We start from the raw sequence: 23,402 nt of genomic DNA, 5'->3' as shown, positions 1-23,402 counted from the left end.
GAGACAACGGAAGTGTAATGACAACAGAAGACTTGACAATCAAGCTGTAAGATTGATGCAGATGTGGTTGAAATTTTTAGGTGGGAGCAAAGAAAAAGCTGGATTTTAAAAATTCCATACCAAAATAAGATTCGGGACCAGAGACAGTGGAAGCTTGCAATATCAATCTGCTTGATAGGGAGGAAGATGATGTTGCTACAGATAATAGAGGAAGCAGAGAAGCTTTGGGAAGATAGCTAATGAGTTCATTAGAGGTTAGTGTCTCTGTCCAAGATTGACGTTCCCTCTAGCTAGAGATTAAGACACTTGAATCACAACTAATTTATCACCTTTCTTACTTGCTGGCCCTGAAGAAACACCTGGTATTCCGGACTGGTGCCCTATATTGAAGCTTGACAGCCAACTGCCTTCAGAGTTCATCTAAATTTGATAAAAGACACAGGTCAACATCCAGATAAACTCTGTACCATACAGACTTTGATTATAGTGAGGACAGGACTAAACTAATCTCTTATCCAGTACACAATCCTATTGGTTTAAATCTAAATCTCATTGAGTAATTAAGAGTTCAGAAGGTCTGTGATTCTGTAGAGAATGTAATGTGCTGTAAACAGTATCTTGGGCATGGATAGGATTACAATAATATTCAAGAACATCTGAACCATCCTATGTCTTTCAAGGAAGAAAGGGGCGATACATCAATTCTTTACAACATCATTAAAAAGCAATGATGTAACTAATAGAAGAGAAGGATTTTTCTTGTATTTTGCTGCCTTTTGCTTTCTAACCCTTACCCCATCTCATCATGGTATGATCATATTGCTTGACAAGAAAGAATGACAGTCTTTGTTTAAGTAAAATAGCTCCTTCAGAGATTGTTTAGATCTTCCAGTTGGTCATGTCTGAGAAAAGACAGGGTCTTGTTTTGCTTAGCTGTAAGAATCAGGTTTCTAAATTTTAACTTAAACAAGATGACTAACTCCTCCAAACTTCAACTTCCCATATATATAATGAGAATAATGCTTATGCTCAATGATGTCCTGGGACGTTAAAAATTGTTTTGCCTTTACAGTTGTGTGCATGTGCACACACACACTTGAAGACAACAGGGTTCTCTTGCACAGTACCCTATGAAATTAATTCTCCTGAGGATTATTGGCTTTGGAGATGTACCTGCAAGCACTTCTGCAAAACCCACATTCAAGTTTGTATTTGTTAAAGTCTGCTCCCCTGCATTTCTACGGAGAACTACTTGTAAAAGCTGGCTGAAACCTTGTCTGCAGAAGTAGAAAGAAACAGCCGAACTGGATCATATAGTAGCAGTAGCTAGCAGTAGAACAAAAAAAAGACACTTCCCCTGCAGAACTCAGTGAATAAAGGAATTACAGATTTTGGTCCCTCCACTGACTTTGCCTTCTTCAGATCATTCACAGCTCTTTCAGTCCTCTAGGAGGGATATAAACACTGAAAGAAGGCATTCAGCAGCATTACCATATCCAAGAAAGATGTGAACAGGACTAACTATAGATTTATTATGCTACAATCTAAGGAAAAATTAAGCCACTTAGAACTTAATACACAATACATTCTGAATATTATTACAATTAAACCCACTTCTGTCCTAGTGGTTTGCTGAATTGTCAATGCTGACTTACACATGCACACACACAAAATGTTTAGTATAGAGACGGTAGCCCAGCTGAAAAAAACTGCATTATGTTGGTGTCATATACTTTTTTCAGTGGCAGCTATGAATAAAGCACCCATGAATGAATCTCGAAAGGCTGGATATTTCAGTAAACATCTAAGCCTCCTCTAAAATCAAACAGGCAGACTAAGAAGATCCCCATTTCTTTCATATGTCTAGCTGGTTCTAACACCAACTGAACAAGAAATTAATTCTCATCCTGTTTTTTCTCTGAAGCCCAAGAGCACTTTCATCCCTCTCCTTGTATGCAAGGCTGCTAAGTAAAATCAACATATGTTGTAAAGTAACGTACGTGAACTCCAGAAATGCAGGTAAGTATGCATATGTGAGGAGATGGCAACAAACATGCAAAGTAGATTAAGGAAAGTAATAACCTGTAACAAACACCCAGAGGCTTCCATCTTGACCACTTAATGAAATTTATTCTCCCAAAACAATGCCTGCTAAAGACAAAGGATTGCATTACTGCTTTTACCGGGTGCTGTAACAATTCCCTGCTTTCTAAGACATCATGCTTAAGATGTTTATGGGTAAAATTCTTAAGTCTTTCATTTAAAAAAAACCCAAACAAGTTATTGAAAATTTTTATCCATTGAACTATTTTTTAAGCCTCAGCCTATCACTCCATTTTAAAACAAATATTAAATCCCTCATTTCCTCCACAAATTCAGTGCAACGTAATTTTACCTAAGAAAACCCATCACCTTCTGTAAGTAGCAAGACAGGCATAGCTGTCTTGTGAAAAGAGAGCTGCCTACCCTATGAACACCTATTTCCCATGGCAGCAGGAGATTAGGAAAAACGGAAAGTGGAAACAAATGGGGAAAAAAGGCAGAACTCACTATATTCATTCTGGAGGGTTAATAGTTCAAGTTAACAGTTTTACCTGAATCTATGGCTGCCTTTTCTTACCAATGTTTTTAGCTGTAGTTGGTAAAGATGAAATTATGCAGATCTCATACAGAAGGATATGTTTCTTTCATCTGCAGAATTCAGAACTTTGACAATGATTGCCATTATTTCTGCATACGTATTTTCTGAAACATCAACTAGCACCCTTTGCTAAAGGTAGTGTCTTGTCTGTCAAATAGTGTCCCTATCTAGAAAAGCAGCATATGGAGCAGGTAGAGAGACTGAAAAGTAGAAAGGGACAAACCAGAAAGTATTGTGTCAACCTCAATCAGCATTTCATAGGGTTGGAACAACTATTTTATTTTATTTGCCATTCAACAGCTTAACTTCAAACAAGCATTTAATTAACTCAGAGTGGCAGTCTAAAAGTTTAGCCTGAAGCAGCCTGACAAATAAAAAAGTATCTATGTACTGCATTTGCAAATTTAGAGCATCAGGCACGAGAAGAAACTGTTAATTGTTTAATACAGAGAATTCATACGACACACACACATAAAAGTGTAAAGATGGAATGCCCAACATAGCAAAGTTTCTGCTCTGCCAAAACTTTATGCAAGTGTAAAGAGTCTAAAGGACAGAAAATGAGGACACTTATGGCTAAAACCTGTTTCTGCAAAATTAAATTCTCCTGGATATGAAGTAACTGATTTATTAAATAAAAAAAGGAAAGACAAATCTAGGAAAGCATTTTTATAAAAATATAAGCACAATATGTTCAGAGGAGGATGAACAGGATTACGGATTTTTAAAACTCAATCCAAAACACTTCAATATTTGTTTAAGAAAGTATAAGGGCTCACAGTCACCTAACAGAAGCTGAGCATCTTCCTATGAAGATACAAGGAGGGCAACATATGTCTTGCCTCCACTACTTGACATACTATTCAGTGGCAGAGGCACAGATTTAGGCAGTCCCCCCTCTTGTTTCTTGGGGACTTAACAAGGGACTACGCCAAATTAGAAGGGAATGAATGCTCTGGCAGCTGACTAATTATTTTGAATATTTGACTTCTTGCCCACCACCCTGCAAAACAGGTATATTCCCAGCATGCAGTGATACACGGTGGCCCTTAAAATCAGATGGTCCTCAAATATTTTCTGTTAAGGTATACTCAAAGCCTTGGCAATGCAATAATCCACTTTCCTCTTTAGTTTATTATATGAAAAGATGTCACACTGTGACTGTTTTAATCAGCGAATAAACAAAGTGCCCAGCACCTGTCTTGGCTTTTATTATCATAATAATCCTGTTTTGTTTTTTAATTCTAAAACATCAGCAACACACCCGTAGGTGAGCATGTGTTTATGCCGCCCCTACTGTTGCCTTTGTGGTTTCATTATTAGCAAGCCATTAAATGAAAAACAGAAGAAGGGGGAGAGAAGGGGAAAGCAGGCCTGAGGCACAGCCATTTGTGCCGGCTAAATACAACAAGCTGGCCTTAGGTAACCAGAGCCCTGAGACTGGCATGAAAGCAGGTTAAGTATCCCAAAACTGAAAAGAAAGCAAGTCAGTGAATGAACCACTCTGAGTTGGAGCAGATCAATCCAGGACAAAAAATCCACATGGGCAGGCATCCCACTGACATTTAGCACAGCTTAGCACAGCCAGAATGGAATAAAAACAGTAGTCAAGGTGAGGAGAGGGTTCATGCATAATGACTGGTAAGTGCCTTACATTCTGATTAGTTTAGGCACTTCTCATGGAATCAAGGAATGCTTGAAAAACTATGTGCTGACAAAATCTTGTATTTGTTAAAATTAATGGATCTAGAAAAACTTAAACAGACAATGTTCAAAATTCAAGGAAAATTCTTTTCTTACCTTGAAGAGGACAGAAATTGACCCTCACAAACTTTTTACCATTTATTCACTCACATTTTACTGATGGGCCAGATCAGATTTTCCGCATTAAACTCTACTGATGTGATTCAGTGGAATGGCACACACACAAATCTGACTCTTAAACTAACAGGGATTGTTTTCTGTGCACTTCCCCATCTCATTCTCCCCCCACAACCACTACTGTCTGTACTCAATTTCTACCACTGAAATGGGAAATTCCATAGAAAAACACTAAAAATAGAGACAGAAGATAAAAACCTGGAAGGCCTGAATCTCTGATAACTCTGCACTTCAGTTCATATTTTGTATTGTGGCCCAATGGGAGAAAACTGACAATCTGGGTTCTGTTCCTGGTTCTGGCAAGGAGCTACAGCCTAACAATGTGCAAGCTGCTTCCCCTCTGTCCTCAATTCCCCTGGTCTGAAAAACAGGATGCTTTAAATAAATAAAATAAAAATAAAAAAATAAAAAAAAGAAGAAAAAGAAAGAGAGACAGAAAAAGAAAGGGAAAAGAAATATTCCAAGATCCAGTGATGATGGTGCTACATAAGATCCGGACCATACGTTAATATCCGTGCAAATAGGCTGTGAAATGCAAGTAAAACTTAGTGATTGAATGCTACTTTGCAGAGCTGTAAGTAACCACAAGGGATGAAAAGGCAGAGAAGAATCACACCTGGCAGTTATGAAACGGGGATGACGCTTCCAAATCAAAGTTTCCAAGCACATGGAGTAACATTCGAATTTTAAGTCACTAGAGTATTTTGACATCTCTTTCTGCTATTTAATAGGCAGTAACAACAATTTATCATAGTTCCTCTAAGATATGTAAAACAAAAATAGCCAAGCATTGTGGGAAATCTACATTGCCAAAGCTTTCTGAAATAATCTGAGTGAAGACAAATCACGAGTTCAAGAAAGTGTCCTTCATGTAAGTATTTCAGTTTCCTTCTGAAGCAGTAAGAACCTTAGAGATAAGGACCAAACTTCCTACCCTAATCTTTATTTCTAAAAAAAGGGATTGGGCAAATAGGCTCAACATCTTAAGGCCCACTTTTCCCAGGGACTGGATAGAATTAGATCTGAGTAGGTTTATCTCAATCGAACTAGGATAGTTTTTATTAAAAAAAAAATAAAAAATCCATATTCTAACCAGCAAAGTTTAATCCCTTCTTTTCCTGTGAAAACTCAGATAAGTTTGATTTTGTGCCTCTTGCTGTCTCCATATTCCAGGTATTATGTCATTGCACATTAGACTGTGTCAACACACCGTGACTTCGTCCCCGCTAATGCAAAACCTCAGAAAACATGGAGCCAGGAGATAATTTCAGAGCTCTTTTTTTTCTCTTTTTAATGTAACTCTGTATTTATCCTTCCATATTTCTGACATTTCCACTGAGTGATAGTCCCAAAACGAAGAAAATCAGTCTTTCACATGCAAAGCCGTCTTAAAAGCAGACTGTTCAGTAGCAATCTTTCTGGGCAGGTGAGCTTCACACGTCTCAGGAAGCATCACTGTCTTGTGAAATCCAAGAACAGCAATGACAGGCTTCCAAGGGAGCCTCCTCAAGTCCCCTGTTGGTGGAAAGAAGGCTTAACCTCCAACAATAGGGCACCTCCTTAAGGAATGGGGAGATGGTGTCTGAAAGAAAAACAGGTGCGAGGCTCACTCTTGGAAAATGCACCCATACCCTAATGCAAAAGAGCAGTCTGTGAGCAAAGTTTGCATGCCTAAACATAATAAATGGTTTATTTCAGAACAGTTTGATTTTTCAGAGCAGTCTTTTTAAAAAAAATTATTTAGGTATTAAAACAGTGGCTCAGGTTCCTCTAACATGAAGAAAATTAATACAGAGAAGGACCTGTGTGGAACTCGATAAAATTGTTACATCATGTTCATCTCTTCTGCATATCAGTCATTTATTTCAGCACAAAGTGTCTCTAAATGCTCACGTTCTGATTTTACACTTGTACAGGAAGAGGGAATTTCAGGCCCCTGCCATCTACATGTTAAGAAAAAAGAAAATAAAACTTCATGGGTTTTGAGTCAAATAATGTAATGAACTATGTTTACTGCACTAGGAAACTAAACACTAACAAAACCAGACAACACATTTAAGAGAAAGAACCAATTTAGGAAACCATACTATATAGCATTATTAAAGTCCCGTCTTCCACACTAAAGCAAATGTCAGCTTGGAGGGAGGGGTTAATGTTTCTAAATTAAACGCCCTCCAAACACGCTTTCTGACAGTTATCTTCATATTTTCCACAGATGCTGCCACTGCCACAAAGTTAGGCACTAAAATAGATGCAATGCTAGTGTCACATCTAGGCTGTGCTGATACCCCTGCCACTGTAACTGCTGGTTGGTCTACACCAGGAGGAAAAACACACTTTGTACAGAGAGGATCTCAGAGACACTGTAGATGACACTTGGGAAGCTCTAACAAATGATCAAAGCAACAGACAGTCAATCAGCAGAAGGTATGTCACAGACTGAAAGCAAAAGTCTATCCATATTCGTTCCCTAGATATGCATTATCTCTGGTGGATTGAAATGCTGCAAGTTATTTGACTTCTGCAGATTCACAGGGCAGCCTGTACAGATGTAGCGTTCTCTGGAGGTTTTGCTTACCCTGTAAATCATTACGCCTATATCCTTAATTGTTTGGCACAGCTCCCAGGACATCCATTACATCTCTTCTGACTAACGCATATTAGTATCTGTTCCCCCCTGGGGCTTCTAACCAATAAATGTCCTGGTATAAAGAAAAGGGCATGAAAATAACCCATTATAGGTGAGCAATTTTCCATCAGGATACCTGAACATTGTGGGCCAAATGAGTCGCTCAAGAACATGATAGCAGCCTTGGCTTTGCATTGCTTCTCTGGCTGTCTTAACATCTAGGGAGTCAAGAGGATCACACTGGAGAGTGTGGAAGTTCTTTTCTAAACAAGAACTAGAAAAAATATGGAATGTACATTAAACCAGTCGGCAGCATGGGGTATCAATTTACACATACCTTCTGCCTACAACACACCTACGCTCTTGCCACAACTGACCAGACCTCCCTGAAGTATTCCCATACCTAAGCCAGGAAACCCAGCTCACTAGTAGCAGGTCCTCCTTGACATCAGGTGAGACTGTGTGAAAGAAAAAAGGAAGACAAGTAGGAAAATATCTGCACTGCCTACACGCACTGGGCTGATACCTGCTCCAGTAGATGCAGAAAAAGTGCCTAGTCTCGAACCCTTGTTTCTGCCTTGAAAAACTCTGAGGAAGGTTCTTCCAGCTGTCTGAGGATGGCATTTGTGGAGGCAGCAACAGGGAACGCTGGAAGAAAGGGAGCTCCTTTTGCAGGAACAGTTTGCTCTTTTTAAACCATTCCCATTGCTGCATACAGGCTCTGAGGGGAGTGCAGTATCAGGAAGGTAAAAAAGAATCAGTTCTGTGGCAAAAGACAGGAGAAAAGGCAAACACACACATATCAAAAGAGAGACAGACTTCAGCAATGAGGGCAAAGGGATGGAGGGCATTTGTGCAAATACAGATTACATGTGCAATCCATTTAAAAGCAGTGGCATTTTTATCACAAAGAAGAGTTTAATCAAAGTCTCAAGAGATCTGCCATAAAGGAAGCCCTTGCCTTGCTGCCTTGGCTGTCTGAAAGAAACACCTGTTGCGCACAACAAAAAAAGACAAAACAAACAATAGGTATAGAAGGGAGGCCATGGTTCAAACAATGTGAATCAGAGAAGCACAGTTTTCTCTAAATGAAGGGCTAGAATCCTATCAAACGAACAGCTGGGGAAAGCATAATTCTTTATATTTGCAGGGAAGTTGCACAGATTATATGACGGCAACAAATACAATATACATATCTAAGCTCTGCTTCCTAGGCACCAGAAAGGACAGGAACCTCCTAAGATATCCCTGAGTGGAAGAATAAACTTGCTTGAGCCCAGCTCCAGGAAAAAAGATAGCCAGCTTTCAAAAGAACACAATGGACAATTTTCCTCCCACGGGGCCTTTGCAAGAGTTTCTGCTAAGAGGATACTGAGCTCAAACAACCCTCACAAAAGATGCAGAAAGCAAACTTGTGATTTCAACAAATCCACCTCAATACACAGAGGGGATGTGAAGAACACCTAAAACAGATGCATTTCTTTTCAAATAAGAAGTGTGAATATTATTAACATAGAATACAGAATTCTATGTCAGTACATTGGTTACAATTTGAATTTTTTTATTCTGATTGTACCAAAAAGACATGAGTTTTTAACTGTGGAATAAGAAGCAATACAAAGGAAGTAGACTTGAATAACACCCTGAAACTCATGACACAGAAAGGTAAAATTCTTGAAAAATAACATCTCAAATCTGCCTTTCATCTCAAGTAAAAAAGAAATACAGGAAATACAGCATAATTTTAATTCCAGTCACTAGAATATACCAGCTGTCCAAAACTTTGCTTCCTAACACAACAGCAAAGAAATTCCTGGATCTATCATGTATCTGGGGAGCTATCCTACCCAAAGAAACCTCCTGCTGCCAGAACCAGGTTCTGTGGAAGAACAGAGGCAACCTTTATAGGGTGGTCTATAGCTATAAAGCCATTCCAAAAATCACAGAAGGGGAAAAGAAGGAAGCTTGGAAGTTTTATGTCCTTAAAATTCTCTAATTTAAAACAATGTGAGTCCACTTCTGCCTACTTTTTATCTCTCAGTGCATGCATCAGTCTGTCTGCATCACTGGGAAACACTGCAATCATCAGCATCTTGATCTAAACTAAGAGTTCTGTTTGCCATGATTTCAGCTAAATAGGAACTGTCAGTAGGGCTGAAGATTTCATAAAGCCTTGAAAAATTCACATCTAAGATCAGCTATAATGTGGTAACTATTAATAAACTGCAGCCCCCACATGGGAAACATCCCTATTCCTTCCTCCTGAAATCCTTGAGACATTAAAAATTGATGTCCAGAAAAGTAATCATCTTTGTAATTGATATCTGAATTGGGGCATTCCAAACATGGATGAAAACGTTTGTCTTACTCATGCGTAAGGAAGTTTACTTCTGTGTACAAGGTGAGAACGTAATCAATCAGCTCTTTAACACAGCTTAATTGTTCCTGGACTCACGGTTAAAGAAACCAGAAATTATGCTTAATTTAGACGTATGTGATTCTTAAAGATGTTAAGAACTTAAAACTCATTACACACAGTATATAAAAAAGCCCCTCTCACTGACATACTGCAGCTCAGTAATGCTGAAACTGCACACAAGATTCTACACTACAGTGCAAAAGATAAGGAAGCATATTCTCACCACACAGAGCTTTAAAGGGGCAAATTCTTAAACAGGTTTCCATCAAATACTCAAAGAAAGAGACTCCTTAACTAAAAGATCTGTGGGTCTGAATTTTTTACCTTCAGCCTCAGTTTTCTTGCTAAAGGATACAGAGTGGTAAGTCAGGAGGAAAGAATAGAGCGGCAATTTCTGATTATAACCAAGCTGCTCTCAATCCCTCTGAGGGAGCAAAAGGGGAGCAAATGGAGGGCGCTGAAAAGAAAGAGTCAAACTCCATTTTCAACATAGCCATCCCAAATTCAACAAAGGTACTCAGGCAATCTATCTCCCTTTCCAAGGAGGACAGCAACAGAAAAAATCTTCCCTGTTTTGATGGAGACCAAAATAAAATAAAAAGGAGTAGTAAGTACAGAGATACAGAGTGAGAGGGGCTTCATAGCATGGGGCTCTGATCCACCACAGCCAGAGAACTGTTTTTTCCTGCTGGCCCAGGAGAACATAGCGTTTCTCCTGTAACCCAAGTGACACTTCTCCCATGCTGACATTTCAGGGTTCAAGCTGTACCCACAATACACTATAGGTGGCTGGTATATCAGTATTACGTGCTTTTACAGCCATCAAAACCACATGGAAACACAGTTAAAATAATGCTACTTTGGATGAGAAGTCAAGGACTCAAACATGAGGGAATACCAGAATCAAGGCTGTCAACATGATTTTAATTTTCCCTCTTGTGAGTACAGCTTACAATTATATTATCACATAATTCTGTTTACCCAGGATACCATTTTTTATTCAATATGTATGACAGAGATACATCAGAATAAAATAAAGATACCTATTTAGCCTAATTCTGGCACTTATAACTTTCAAATGCCTTACCTTGTTACCTAACAGATGTACTTCTTTGTATACAATTTTCACAGCATACAAAAGTATAGAAATCTCTTGATCATTTCTGTCCAAATCCATTTAAAATTACTATATACAAACAATTTTGTGGAAATTATCCAAGTTTCAACTTTAGAATAATTTGCTGAACACTATCGCTATTGTCTTTCAAAGAAGTAAAACCTGATAAAAACCTATTTTATAATACATACATTTTAATATTCGTTTCCTCACTGTGTCAAATATTCATAAACTCCAAGTACTGTGAATTAAATTTGTCCCATTTAATTATTGTTATTACCTTTCATATAAGCCTTCATTTCAGTTCTTATAAGTTTATGTTTATCTTGGAACTTAAAGTCTTTTATTTAACTTCTAAATACAAGCAACTCTGACATATACTTCTTAGCCTCTTCAAAGCACATTTCAAACCAGTTTGAACAAAAATCTGAAACCGTTCCTTACAATTATTTACCCATTACACATTTTACTCAACTTCCATATGTGGAAGCTGAACTTAAGTGGATACTATATACAATACACAAAATAAAGACAGCTGGCATGAGATCTGTAACTCTCCAGTTCATCTTTGCTCAACAGAGACTTCCACAGGACAACTGTACCTTTTCCTCTCTTTCTTCAGACTTCAAAGTCTCGCATTGCCCCTTCAATCTCTACCCTTGAAGTGATTAACTGTTTGATTTACTCTTCTTACAAATACCCAATGTAAGTAATTGCCCTCCACTTTTATTTACACAATGCAATTGAGAAGCAGATAAGTGACAGAAAGTGGACAACAAAAATAAAACCGCTCCCCCTGGCCTCTTGCATGCTATTACCACCAACGGTGAGCTCATCTTGTCTTCTAAACTATGCAGGGTAAGGCATCATCAGCTTTTGGATGCCAGATGTCTGAGGAAAATCCAAGGCGGTTAAGACAGTGGTGTTGATTCAGTAGGTGGAACCATACTTTTCCCTCTGAATCATTTTAAGCCATTATTCCAGCAGAGTTTGAAGTACTCTGTTTTGAATGAGCCATCAAAATGAAGTCGTGACCACTTAACATGGCAAGAGATGAGTCAGAAAAGCAAGTCATTGCCAGTAGAAACTAAAGGATCCTCAAATTTCTCCCTCTTGATATAGTTATGGGTGCTGGTAGCAACTTTGCAATGCCAAACATAACCTGTATCTCAAATACAGCTGCTTTGGTTGGAAAAACAACCATTTAAGATAGAGCAAGCCAGGCAGAATTACATGCCCAGATGCAGTGCTTAGAGTCATAACAAAAGATCGTCCTTACACATCACCACTCCCAGTGTTGCTAGGGTAAGGGGTGCAAACCTAGCAGCAGTGTTTTAAGTACTGCTAGTGCACACAGGTCAATGCTATGTATCTCCTGTCCAAATTCCAGTTTGGAAAATTACACACTACTTGCTTGTATCTCCTGCTCTCCCATTTTACGTGAAAATCCACGTCCCTACTCAGCTCTGAGTGTGCGTGCTTGTATTTCTACACAATGTTTGTGGGAAGGGATCTACCAGGTTAACTCCTATGATACTTACTAAGGCAGGCTGAAACATTACCACCTCCAGTGGATTAACCAAACCCTAACTGGCTGTTACTGCTGTCCTTACAGCATCAGTACAAGAATATGTACCCTCACGCCTCAGCTCCTGCAGGTCAGAATCTCCTAATATAAGTATCGCTAAATAGTATCACCAACAAACATACCATAAAAAGTTCCATATTCTATTCATGCTATGTATCACTAAAAAGCAGACTAACTCCTAAAAAACCCTAAAAAACATTTTGTGAGTTTAGTTAAAGCCAGATATTCCCAATCATATTCCATAACACTGAAGAGGAAATAAATGACAGCTGAATTTGACGTAAAGTTTTGTTCTCTTCAGGATCCTTCAGGATGTTGGGTGCTACATAAACCAAATATTACTTGGCCAACAGGATGAACCCCCCCAATTTAAAGCAATCAGCAGAATGATACACAGTTCTGAATTTTCAAATTTTGTTCGGGTCTGGGGGGTGAGAGCCTGCAATAAATGTTCTCAAATTATGCAGCTATCTGAGTCATTTTGCAACTGGTGACCCTTATAATGATGTTCTCGTTTTCAGAGCCGATGTGATGCCACACAGTGATTTGTCTGTTAAATTGAATCTTTGCCTCTAGATAGATAGATAGATATAAAGTTTATTTTGAAATGTCTCCTAGTGCCTCTGAGTCTGACTGATGTGAGATGTTATTTTGAACATGCCAAAGCATCTGAACGGCTCCAGTCCTTTCTTTTCAGCGTGCATTCCTTGATAAGTGGCAAAGCTTCCCACTTATCAGTCACTCAAAGTGACTGTGGCTGTCAGTTGTGTACAAAGCGCAATCAGTTTGGAAGCAGAGACACCAGCATTTTTCTTCTCAGCTTGAAGCAAACACGTTTTGACTGCTAGTCATTCAATTTTAAAGCATCTTCAATTAGGGGCGGATGAAGATATAAAGAAAACACATCCTAAACACCTCTGCCAGCCAGCAGTAAAAAATTTATTGTTATCTCCTGCTTTACCTTACTGCAGAGGCAGCAGTAGCAGCCTTTTTTGGCTGCACAACAAAAGTGCTCATGACTGCACACACTCCATACGGACAAGATCACAGCAGTAAAGAGTTCATGTTCAGCTTCTCAAGCCACTTATACAAACTACAGTGGTACCTTCTGCTCTTGTACCTCTGCTGCCTGCTGTGTAAATACCTGCACGGGTACACAAACATGAACATAGCTCACATGCACACAGGTACACACCCTACACATTTTGAACAAATACATTCACAAAATGACATATCAACACTCTATAGCCAATAAAAGACCGACCAAAACCATTAAAAAGACCATGGAAACAACGACAAGGAGGGAAAAGGGAGGGCTGGCAGAAAGGAAGAGTTGATGCGGGAAAGGGTTGGCAGCCATGGAAGGAAGATTGCTCAGTACCGCAATGCCGGGGAGCTGGAAGTGGAAGGAAGTGGTCAGTTGTAGGGTGCCTCAAATTGATGCAGAAAATGGAGAAGGGATCTGAAAACAAAAAGTAAGATAGGGCCCTGGAGAAGGAGGTCTCCAAGAGAGTCCTTGCTGATGGGAGAGGTACAGAGACGAGGCCCTGGAGTACGATGTTGCCAGCTGCAATGACTGCATTTGATTGCTGGCATTTTCCTTACAGTCCTAGCTGCTGGATTATTTTGGGTGTTTCAGCGTTCTGTTTTGGTTTTTTAATAAACATAAGGTTCTGGCCTGTCCTTGTGATTTTCTGAAAGAACTGGAAAATGGGAACACTGAAAGCTCAGTAACAAAAAGGAAATTCAGAAAAGGTGCTAAGATTGCAAGAAAAAAAGTCATGAAGTCCAAAACAATCTCGTAATTTCAGAACATTTGGACTGGTAAAACCGGAGAAAGTTTCATTATCAGCAAGTGCTGTTGCAATCATGCAGCTCAGCATAGGCAAAAAACCTGATTTCTCTCTTGAAAACATGCCCTTGCCATCTCAATAAATTCAAGTTTTACAAGTCTCAAGCAGATTCTCCTTGTTTGCATTGGTGTACCTACACCAGTCAGCAAATCTGGATGGTATAAGAGTGTAGGAAAGGCCCAAGATCAAATTCCCTGTGCTTGCTCTGTGAGTAACCTTTGGAAGTAAACCCATGGTACATTGGTGCAAAATGTTGCTCTGCACAGAAATAAGTATAGTTAAACACCTCATGAATCTGCACACTTCTACATAATTTAACTTTTTCAGTAATGGAAGTGAAGGCCCATAGGTTACTCTACAGTACGTGCATCATATCCTTCACCAAACACACATGTTATTCGCTGAACTTGAGAGGACAGAAAGCAATTAGCTCATCCTGACTGCTAGCCTAGATTTTTCTGTTCCCTCCTCCCTTTCCCTATTTCCTCCCCCAACCTAGTCTTTTTTCTTTTTTTGTGTGTGTTTTTTCGGGTTGTTTTTTTGAATAATTAATTTCCCAGGGGCTTTTTCCTGCTCAAGGGACAGACAAGTTATTCTGATAACTGATAGGACATCAGCTGCAGAGCTTTTGTGAGACACAATTGTTTAGCCTCTTTGCCGGCAACCTCAGTTGTTTGGGAAGAGGTTGCAAAGTCATGGGAAAGGCTGCAGTGTGACTCCTTCTTGGGCCTGTCTCACTGAATCCAGTATGCCCATGTTTATAAGTTGCAGGAAAACAGCTGCTTCTGACACATGATGAATCTGGACAAAATGTCCCCAATCTATGAGCTTGTTCAGTTTGACTGTGCAGTCACAGCCTGTCATATCCACCCTGGCAAAAAAACAAAACGAAACAAAAAAACCAACAACCCATCTCAGTGGACAGAGCCTGTTCTGAAAACATTTTGCAGAGTGAGAAGGAAGATACTTTCTCACAGTTTCCTACTGAAGAAAGGTCTCATTAAACTCCCACTAATATGAATAAGAGCCTTTTCACTATGTTCAGTGGGAGCTGGATCAGGCCCTCACTTCAACAGCTTTATTGCCTACCAAGGAAACCTTTTGTCCTCACCTTTCTCTGATATGCAAAGAGGACTCTAACTACAGAAGAACTAATACTGTTCTGCTGTGCAACGGCTTGCAAAGGGGTTGTAGCACCATGAAGCAGTGCTCTGCTGTCACTGACTTCTTAGAAATTCAGAAATCCCAGGAAAAACAGTAATACAGAAGCAACAGACATCATTAAATCTGTAACCAAGCACTTATGTTGTGGTTGCTCATTTTTGTGTCTTAAGTGAAGGACTCATCATCTACATCCCTTTAAAGCCTCCTAGAGAATTCTGGGTTACAGGTATGCAAGAAGCTGGGGACCAGGAAAGAACTTTCACAGGTCCTTATGGTTGCCCTAAGGAGACACCAACAGGGCAAGGATTAAGGTAAGGGTGAGGATCTCTACCCTCCTTATTACAGGCATAAAGTACTCCGAGTATTTAGCTCACATAGTGGCCTACAGGAGTTTGCTTTCCAGTAGGACACAAAAAATGAAAGGATGAAAACTTGTTGGGGCAGGGAACAAATTTTCACATTTCTCTATGTACAAACGGTCAGTGTCTTCTCACAAGAAGAAAGAGAAACTAGCACTTTTTACAATTAAAATTCATCTGAATCATCTGAAATTGGTCAATCAAAATCTAAATGTTTTCTCAAACCAAGAGAACACAAACAGGCCTGAATATCATTCAGCCAGTTCTGGATTACAGATTGCTCACCTGAGTTCAAAAGCAACAACAACAACAAAAATTATCACCATAGATAACTGTGTGGGTACATTATGATATCTAAAGCACTCTGGAAGCAGTCTCTTTACCAATGTTTTGGAAGGCTGGAATCAACCCAGAGCCTCTTGGTGCTTGGAAAGTTTTGACAATAACAACTGTGTCATTTCAAAACTTTGCATGTTAAGCTTAAGAAATATTTTTCTGAACTTCTGTGTAACTCAGAAACCAAATCCTTCTTTCCTCCCCAAAAATACAGCTAGATTTTGAAAAATAGATCTGGCCACAAAAGGGACTAACCATCCTGCAGGAAATTCCAAGTGTTCAAGATTTTATTACATTCCAAACTGGAACATTATCTTAAACCTCAGAACTTAATGAGAATGGGAATATTCTGATTTGGGAACATACTAGTGCAGCCAGGCTTCTCCATCCACCAGCACAACTCATGGGGAACAGGACACAGCCAGCTGACAGTGAGTGGGGAGGATGGAAATCTGGATCCAGACTCACAAAGGAAAGCCTTATTTGGAGCTGGGAGGACATCCAGGGCAGCTGAAGGATTCAGGAAAGCCAGGAAGCCTGCAGCCCAAAGGGGCACAGACTCTGGAGGGCTGTGGTGCACACACTCCCTGCCAGACAAGCTGCTAAGGGTTTGCAAAGCTTGAGGACATCGAGGCCACACTAAGATTTTCGCCTGGGAGCAGGCCCCCTGGCATGCCGGCAAGGTGCCACCAGCCTCTGGAGATGCCTGTGCCATCTGGGCAGGTGCCCAGCAAAAGGTGGAGCGTAATAGAGGCATGCCTTTCTAGCTTTGCATCAGAATTTAGTCAGGATCCTCTTGTTCTTCAGAGGTCCAAATTTTCCAGCAGAAAAGGTGTCCTGTTAGAACATCTGCTGACAAGCCTCTAGCTCTGAAGGAAAAAGAAAATCCTCTGTTAAAACACACAAAGTCATCAAATGGTTGCTGTCTAGCAGGAATTGCTTTCATGTTTCAGCTAGCACTAAGTTCTTGGGCTAAGTCACTCAGAAATGAAAACAAATTAGTAACCAAGTACTGGCAGTATTAAACTTAAAAGTCAAACAAAACTGTGGCCCAAATGTTAGAGACATCATAAAGCAGCGCTGTTGCTTCTTGCTGCTTTGAGATCTTAGTTTTACATTTATTGGCAACCTGAAGTGTTCCAAGATCTTGAGCTGGGCTCTCCAAAAAAATTTTTGACTAAAAATCAGAACAGTTTAAAAACATTTGGCCTCCGTTTTGTTTGCCTTCTAATTTTGGAACTTGTAGTGCTTGTGGTTTCAGATTTTGCCTGGAAATATGAGAGCTGGAAGTTTACATTTTGAAGAAATGAAAGCTGGCATTTTTGTCATCACATGACTCCAAGAGCTGGGGCTTGAGGGAAAAACATAAAACGTTGTCAGGCTTTCTACAAAATTGTGAGAATAGCAGCATCAGTTTTATCACAATTTAGGCTGCAAGGTTGACCTATTTTATTAAGTGCCCTACTGAATATGAATTGCTTTATGAATTTTAACAGCCATATTTCGTTTTAAATATAGTTCCATTAAAGTGACATTTGTCACTGAGCTTCAAAGCAAACTATTCAATCATCAACCTGGGCCAGACTTTCCTCTGAGCGAGTAGGTGTAAACTGCACCACCCCACAAAACTTTGCACCTCAGAGACACACCTCTAGGCAGAACACCATGCACACTTGCTGTCTGTCCTGGGGACTAGTTTAGCATCATGAAAAAGGCGCACCTAGCCTTCAAGTTTCTTTCCCTCTGTGTCCACCTGATGTGACAGCTACAGAGCCCCAGACTTTGCCATGTTCTAGAGCAAGGACACCAGGAAGTAGATTGTGGCCTCACAAAGTAAGATGAGAAGGTCACCATGAGAGCTCCCCTGAGACCCTGAAGGACAATACTACATTTAGTTGAAGAACTTGCTGAGCCATACTTAGTGTCTCCATGTTCTTTCCTCAGCCTGTTCTACAGGTGCGGATCACTACAGAGCTGTTCTGAAACACAGCCTGAGATCTTCAGGGCTGCTGATGCACAAGAGTTGACAGAACATGCATTCCAGTTTCATTTCTGGTAAAACAACAAGTCTGAGGTGTGCATGGAAGAAGCCCCCAAAGATTCAGCAGGCAGAAACTGTTCAAGCAAAAACCTTCTCAATACAATTACACACAAAGATTAAATAGAACAGAAAGCAGTGTGCATGGGAGGACGCATTCCAAAGTGGCATAAAATAAGACGGGGGAGGTTTAGTTAATTACTCAGTGAAACTCAAACCTCTTCACAAATTAGGTTTAGAACATCCTGAAAAGCAGAAAAAAAAATTATCATAAACATTTGCCAAAACACAAAATCCTATCTAGATCACATTTTAGCATTTTGAGGTCACACAGATTCTTAAATTTAATCTAATCTGCAACTTCTCTCCAGTTTAGCATTACCTCTTTACTAACTCTATATATGAAGACAAGCTGTTTGTCTTCTGCCCTAGTGACACCTCCTCCCAGTTAATCTGGAAGAGACGGACTTGAAAAAGACATACTGTCAACTAGAGACTCACTTGCCAGGTACATTTTTCTAAGCTCAAGTAGCTAATGCATCTTCCTTCAGCATCACAGAAGCGGCGAGTTTACTTGAGCTATAGTTACACTCGGCATTTGCAGTCCTCTAAGGAGGAGAGACACATTGCAGTCTCCCCCTGTTTATGTGTGGATCGGTGATTGTGTGCTGGGCTAAGGAGAGAGGGAACTGTTTCCAAGTTAGCGCACTTAGAGAAAGGAGTCATAAATCATGGGGTCAGTCAGGTTGTGCTTTTTTTTTAACCTTAGGGTATTATGTTTTCAATACAATATTTCAATAGCTTTTTTCTGTGTAATAATTTATCTGGAATTATGGCAACTCTTACAAGCTTAGAAAAAATTGGCTCAAGTAAAACGAATCCTTTGTCATAAATAGGTTGTATTCATAACTGCAGCCTAATCATTCAATTGCACATAAGTCAAACAGTTATCCAGACTTTGTAGGAATATTTCCCTGTCAATAAATCTAATGCTATTTAAAAACTCCAGGCCAATGTGACAGAAGCCTGTTAGATTAATTAGGGTAAGGTCAGAAAAGCTGAACTCACAGCTACATTCATATCACAGTTTTGTTCCACCTACTATAACGTGATTGTAAACTCACAAACCGTTTTAAACATGGCCATGTTAGGGTGACTTCATTGTCTTAATTTACATACAAAGGAAAATTTCTTGAGGAATTGTTTCTTCTCCCTAACAGTCAACTAAGCAGGCGATTGAGAAGAAATTTTTTGCTTTGTATTAATTTTCAATAAGGATTTCTTTTATTTTAAAATGTTTTTTTCCAATTAGTGACTTCACAGTAATTGGACTGCAACCATGGTTCGTGAGACTTCAGGACCATGCAAACCACAAAACTGTCAAGAGGCAGGCAGTATAATCAAAATTTCACTACAAACAGATCATCTCTGTGGGAATGAGGACAATATTGTCTCTCTGCCCGTTCAATTCTTGACCTTTATCATGTGACCATCCAAAAGGAGGGTGCCCCAAATCTGATGGGTTTTGTGTGAAGTGGACCTTGGAGGTGAAATTCTGACCTCAACAGGGTCAATATTTCATCTGAAATCCCTTGAGACAGACCTCCAAATCATTTCTTAGGCTTGCAGCTTGTATCAGATGGTAGCTAGCTGACTTTCATTTACTACTGACTTAGGTCAAACTTGGACCAGGGATCACAAGATGAAAGGCTCTATATCTCATTATCAATAATCAGTGTTCTCCACTACCCTAAAAATGACATACTTCATTCTTATCTACACGGCCTTAAAACTTAAAAGGGTTGTGGTCAAATTATGTTACTTCAATTTATTTTTATTCACTCCTTATAAAATAACTTCCTCTCTCACTGCCATAGCTAAATGCTAAAAATGTAAATACTTTCCTTGCTATTGTAGAGGTTCTACTATTGTTTTTCTTTTAAAGTCTTAATAAAGATACAGCAATAAAGAAAAATACCTCCCACACACAGACTGAAAGAAGAAAAAAAAACCCAGAGGTCAAGGCCAAGCCAGGCCTTGCCAATCTCAAAAGTATTTTCAGCAAAGCACATCTTGTATAGAAGCTGCTTTATAACAGAGCGGTGGACCTTTCCCAGAAGTTTTTCATAGTTACACAAGTCCTGATACTGACAGAATACCCTCTGAAATGATAGAGCCAGTTCTTCTTCTAGCGTGAAGCCATACAACTCCTCTGATTTTGCTGGAATTTCTTAGACGAGTTACAGATAATGGCCCATAATTTTAGGCAACTCATTCTGAAACATTAAAGAGAACCTTTGGAAGGAAAATCCTGTTGTTATTAAACAAACAGAACACAGCATCCACTTCCACAGCGAAGGGAATGCTCTATACATAATTACATACTTAAACAGCCAGAGATTTTACCATGATTCTAGATATTTGTGAATATGTCAAACCCCTCCTTTGGTAGTCTGTGAAAACTTTCATGGGCAAACTGATTTGCATTAATCCCAAAACAGGGACATGCACATATACACATGGAAGAAAAGTAATGAAATACAGTCAATGGCATGAAAACAAACTTCTGAATACTTTAAGGAAAAAAGAGGTTAAATAAAGTTTACTGGTTATGCTGGGTTAACAACTTTTTTCTACTACTAGGAGTAAACTTGTACATACCTAGGACTTACAGTTGTTCGTCTGTATCTAACCATCTTTTTGAACAGTTTCTCACTCAGACAAATTCACCCGAAGTGTTGAAAATTTCTGGACTTTCAACACCTGGGGCAGAGGGAGGGAGGTACCCTTGATTACTGATCACTGAAGATTCACTTCTGCAAAGCCTCTAAAACAGAGTTGTAGGAGATCCATTCCAATCCAGCTTTTCCTGGCAACACTTTTGCCACTCCTGATCTACAGCTGAAAGACAATTTGATCCTGCAAACCCTTGCTTACATGATCAGCTCCTCTCACATCTGCTTTGTGATCCTATAGGAGCTGCTTTAATCATACACAGCCTTTCAGAAACTGACCTGTTTTGCTTCATGTCAGGTAACAACCTCATGTGTTTCCATAAATAAGATATAAGCCATCTGTAGAGATTCTTAAAGAAACTATAACAATAATGGCTGAGGGAAAGCATGGGGAAACAGAAAGAAGGAAAGAGAGATAATGGGCATGGGTGGAGACACAGTCTCTGACCTGGATCTGTTGCTGAAGAAGGTTAATTTTGTGTTGCTGTTGCAGGAGCTGCTGCTGTTGTCTTGCAATCTGTGAAGAAATTGCAGAGAAAAACCATGAGGATTATGTATCACCATTCCTGGGGTCAGTACGTAGGAAACTTCCATCCTGCTTGCTTCTTTAAACTGTTCTATTAAGCTAAGAAACCTTCAGGAGCAGGTACAGCAACAGCCCACACTGCTGCTGAAGCAGGAGGCTCATGTTCAGGAGCAATTCACAGCTAATACTAGTGCGAAAGGGAATCTTATGGAAAAATGTTGTGCTAGGTATCAAGAGAAGCACTGATGCAAAAATCTCCTCTCTCACTGCTTGAAATGGCACTGCTAAAATACCCCAAAAGTGAGCTCCAACTTGCTGGAGGAAGAATAATACTGGCAGACAAACTGGAAAATAGTAGGAGAAGGCAGGAAAGGTAAAAAAAGTAGGATGGACAGTAATATTCTTTTCATGTTTGGCACCACCTATTCCAAAACAAAGGAAATCTGACACCCAGGAGGAAGGTATTAGTGTGTGTTATTTCCTTGATGCAGAAACAGACACCAAAAGGCTGGAACTGGGTTTGGGAAAATGACTGACTCTTCAATATGTCTGTCAGCTGAAGGAACTACGGGAGCAGTGCGAGGCTATGCAGCTCAACACGGGAAGTGATTATAGAAGTGGATGGAGTTGTTGTAAGTCTCGTCTTAAAGTCATGTGCGCTTTCCATAAGGACTTCCATTTTCCCTCTCCATTGACTACATGATTGGGAACCTTACTGTTGACACATTTTATATACAGTGAAGGAAAAAGCAGACAGTAATGGAACCAAATTAGACTTCTCCGAGAACTGATGGAGATAAGCCATTATATAGCTCAAACTTAAAAAGCAAACTTGAAAAACTCACTTGAGTCATCACAAAAGCTCTGCTTTCATGAATAGCTAGCACCGCAGTACAAACATTAGAAGGAGTATTGCTCTTTCCCTGTGGTATGTGTACACATCTCAGGGTCAGATGGGAACTTACACATACTTACTGGGAGGAATTTTGTGCATTCTTCCCCTTAGGTATTTTCCTCTATTATTAAATAATCAGCATAAGAAACACTCACTTATAGTGAACACCATATCTAAAAGATTAAAAAAGTGTTTTCTTTCTAGAGCTGATTCTTTCAGCAACCAAAATAATTTTTATCAATACATTTTTTTGAAAGTTTGGTTGTTTTATTTCTACATAATGCAGAATTATACACAGTTTCTTAAATTAAAAGAAATCCTAGTTATCTTAATAATAATCTTGCAGGATTTCTTACTGCTGTTTCCCATTCTCTCCATTTTCTTTGTCACTTTCAGATCATTCAGCCATCCTTTAGCAGTACTGACTTTAAAAGTTAGGGCAAGGGAAATAGCTCCTGCAGGATATTGCTTTGTGGAAGAATCCTGCCAATTCCACCTTCACACCTTCATCTAACTTACCCATGTAAACAATGGGGGATACAAATTCTCTAGTTTAATAGATAAGTCACTTCTCCTGTCGTCCCTATGTGGGATTTCAGGTGTGAGGCCAAAACAGATAGTATTTAAGATAAGGGTTTTAAATAATCAAAACCAGAGAAAACCAAGGCTAAAAACCCCAAGGTCTGAACTTGTCAGCAGTAGCTTAGAATCTAAAGACTTGCTTGGTACAATACAAACATTGAAGTATGACAACTATGGCAGCATCCAAAGAATTCCACAAGCTTCATAAAATTCACATAGCTGCAAATCTGTAATATAATCACATTTCATTACAAGCTGAAATAAATGGTCAGGCAGATCAGTATGTACTCCTGACAAAATTTTAAACCAGATGTCCAAGTATTCTCTGCTCATGTTCAGGTACAAAAAATGGACATTCATTTCTATTAAGACCTGCATGGTACAAATTTGTTAGAAAAGTTATTTTCTTGCATAAAATGTCATGTGGCCATGTATGCACAATGGAACTGTTCACATGTGAAAACATGTTTGCCTTTCCAGTGGAAGGTATATTTGCAAGAGCTGAAAATCAAGCCTCTCAAGTGCAGAAGAAAAAAAAGTCGCACTTGTTCACTGACTTTATATTCTTCTCCCTCACTTTTTTCCACAGTTGGCAAAACCAATCTTTTCATTTCTCACATTACAAGCCAAGTGCTGCAT

General features: G+C 39.4%; 1 protein-coding gene across 11 annotated transcripts in view; it reads right to left on the bottom strand.

Moving 5' to 3' along the window:
* Positions 1 to 23,402, bottom strand: part of SOX5 (SRY-box transcription factor 5) — a 296,996-nt gene that overhangs the window by 127,650 nt on the left and 145,944 nt on the right. For all 11 annotated transcript variants that reach the window (XM_027790491.2, XM_013301316.3, XM_055808076.1 and 8 more), the window contains one exon: positions 21,209 to 21,277. In XM_027790491.2, coding sequence (XP_027646292.1) covers positions 21,209 to 21,277 — 69 coding nt within the window. The remainder of the gene's footprint in view (positions 1 to 21,208; positions 21,278 to 23,402) is intronic.

This window comes from Falco peregrinus, chromosome 6 (genome assembly GCF_023634155.1).
Source record: "Falco peregrinus isolate bFalPer1 chromosome 6, bFalPer1.pri, whole genome shotgun sequence".
NCBI lineage: Eukaryota > Metazoa > Chordata > Aves > Falconiformes > Falconidae > Falco > Falco peregrinus.
The sequence above is the reverse complement of the archived record's forward strand: the minus strand, read 5'-3'. Positions and strand labels throughout refer to the sequence as shown.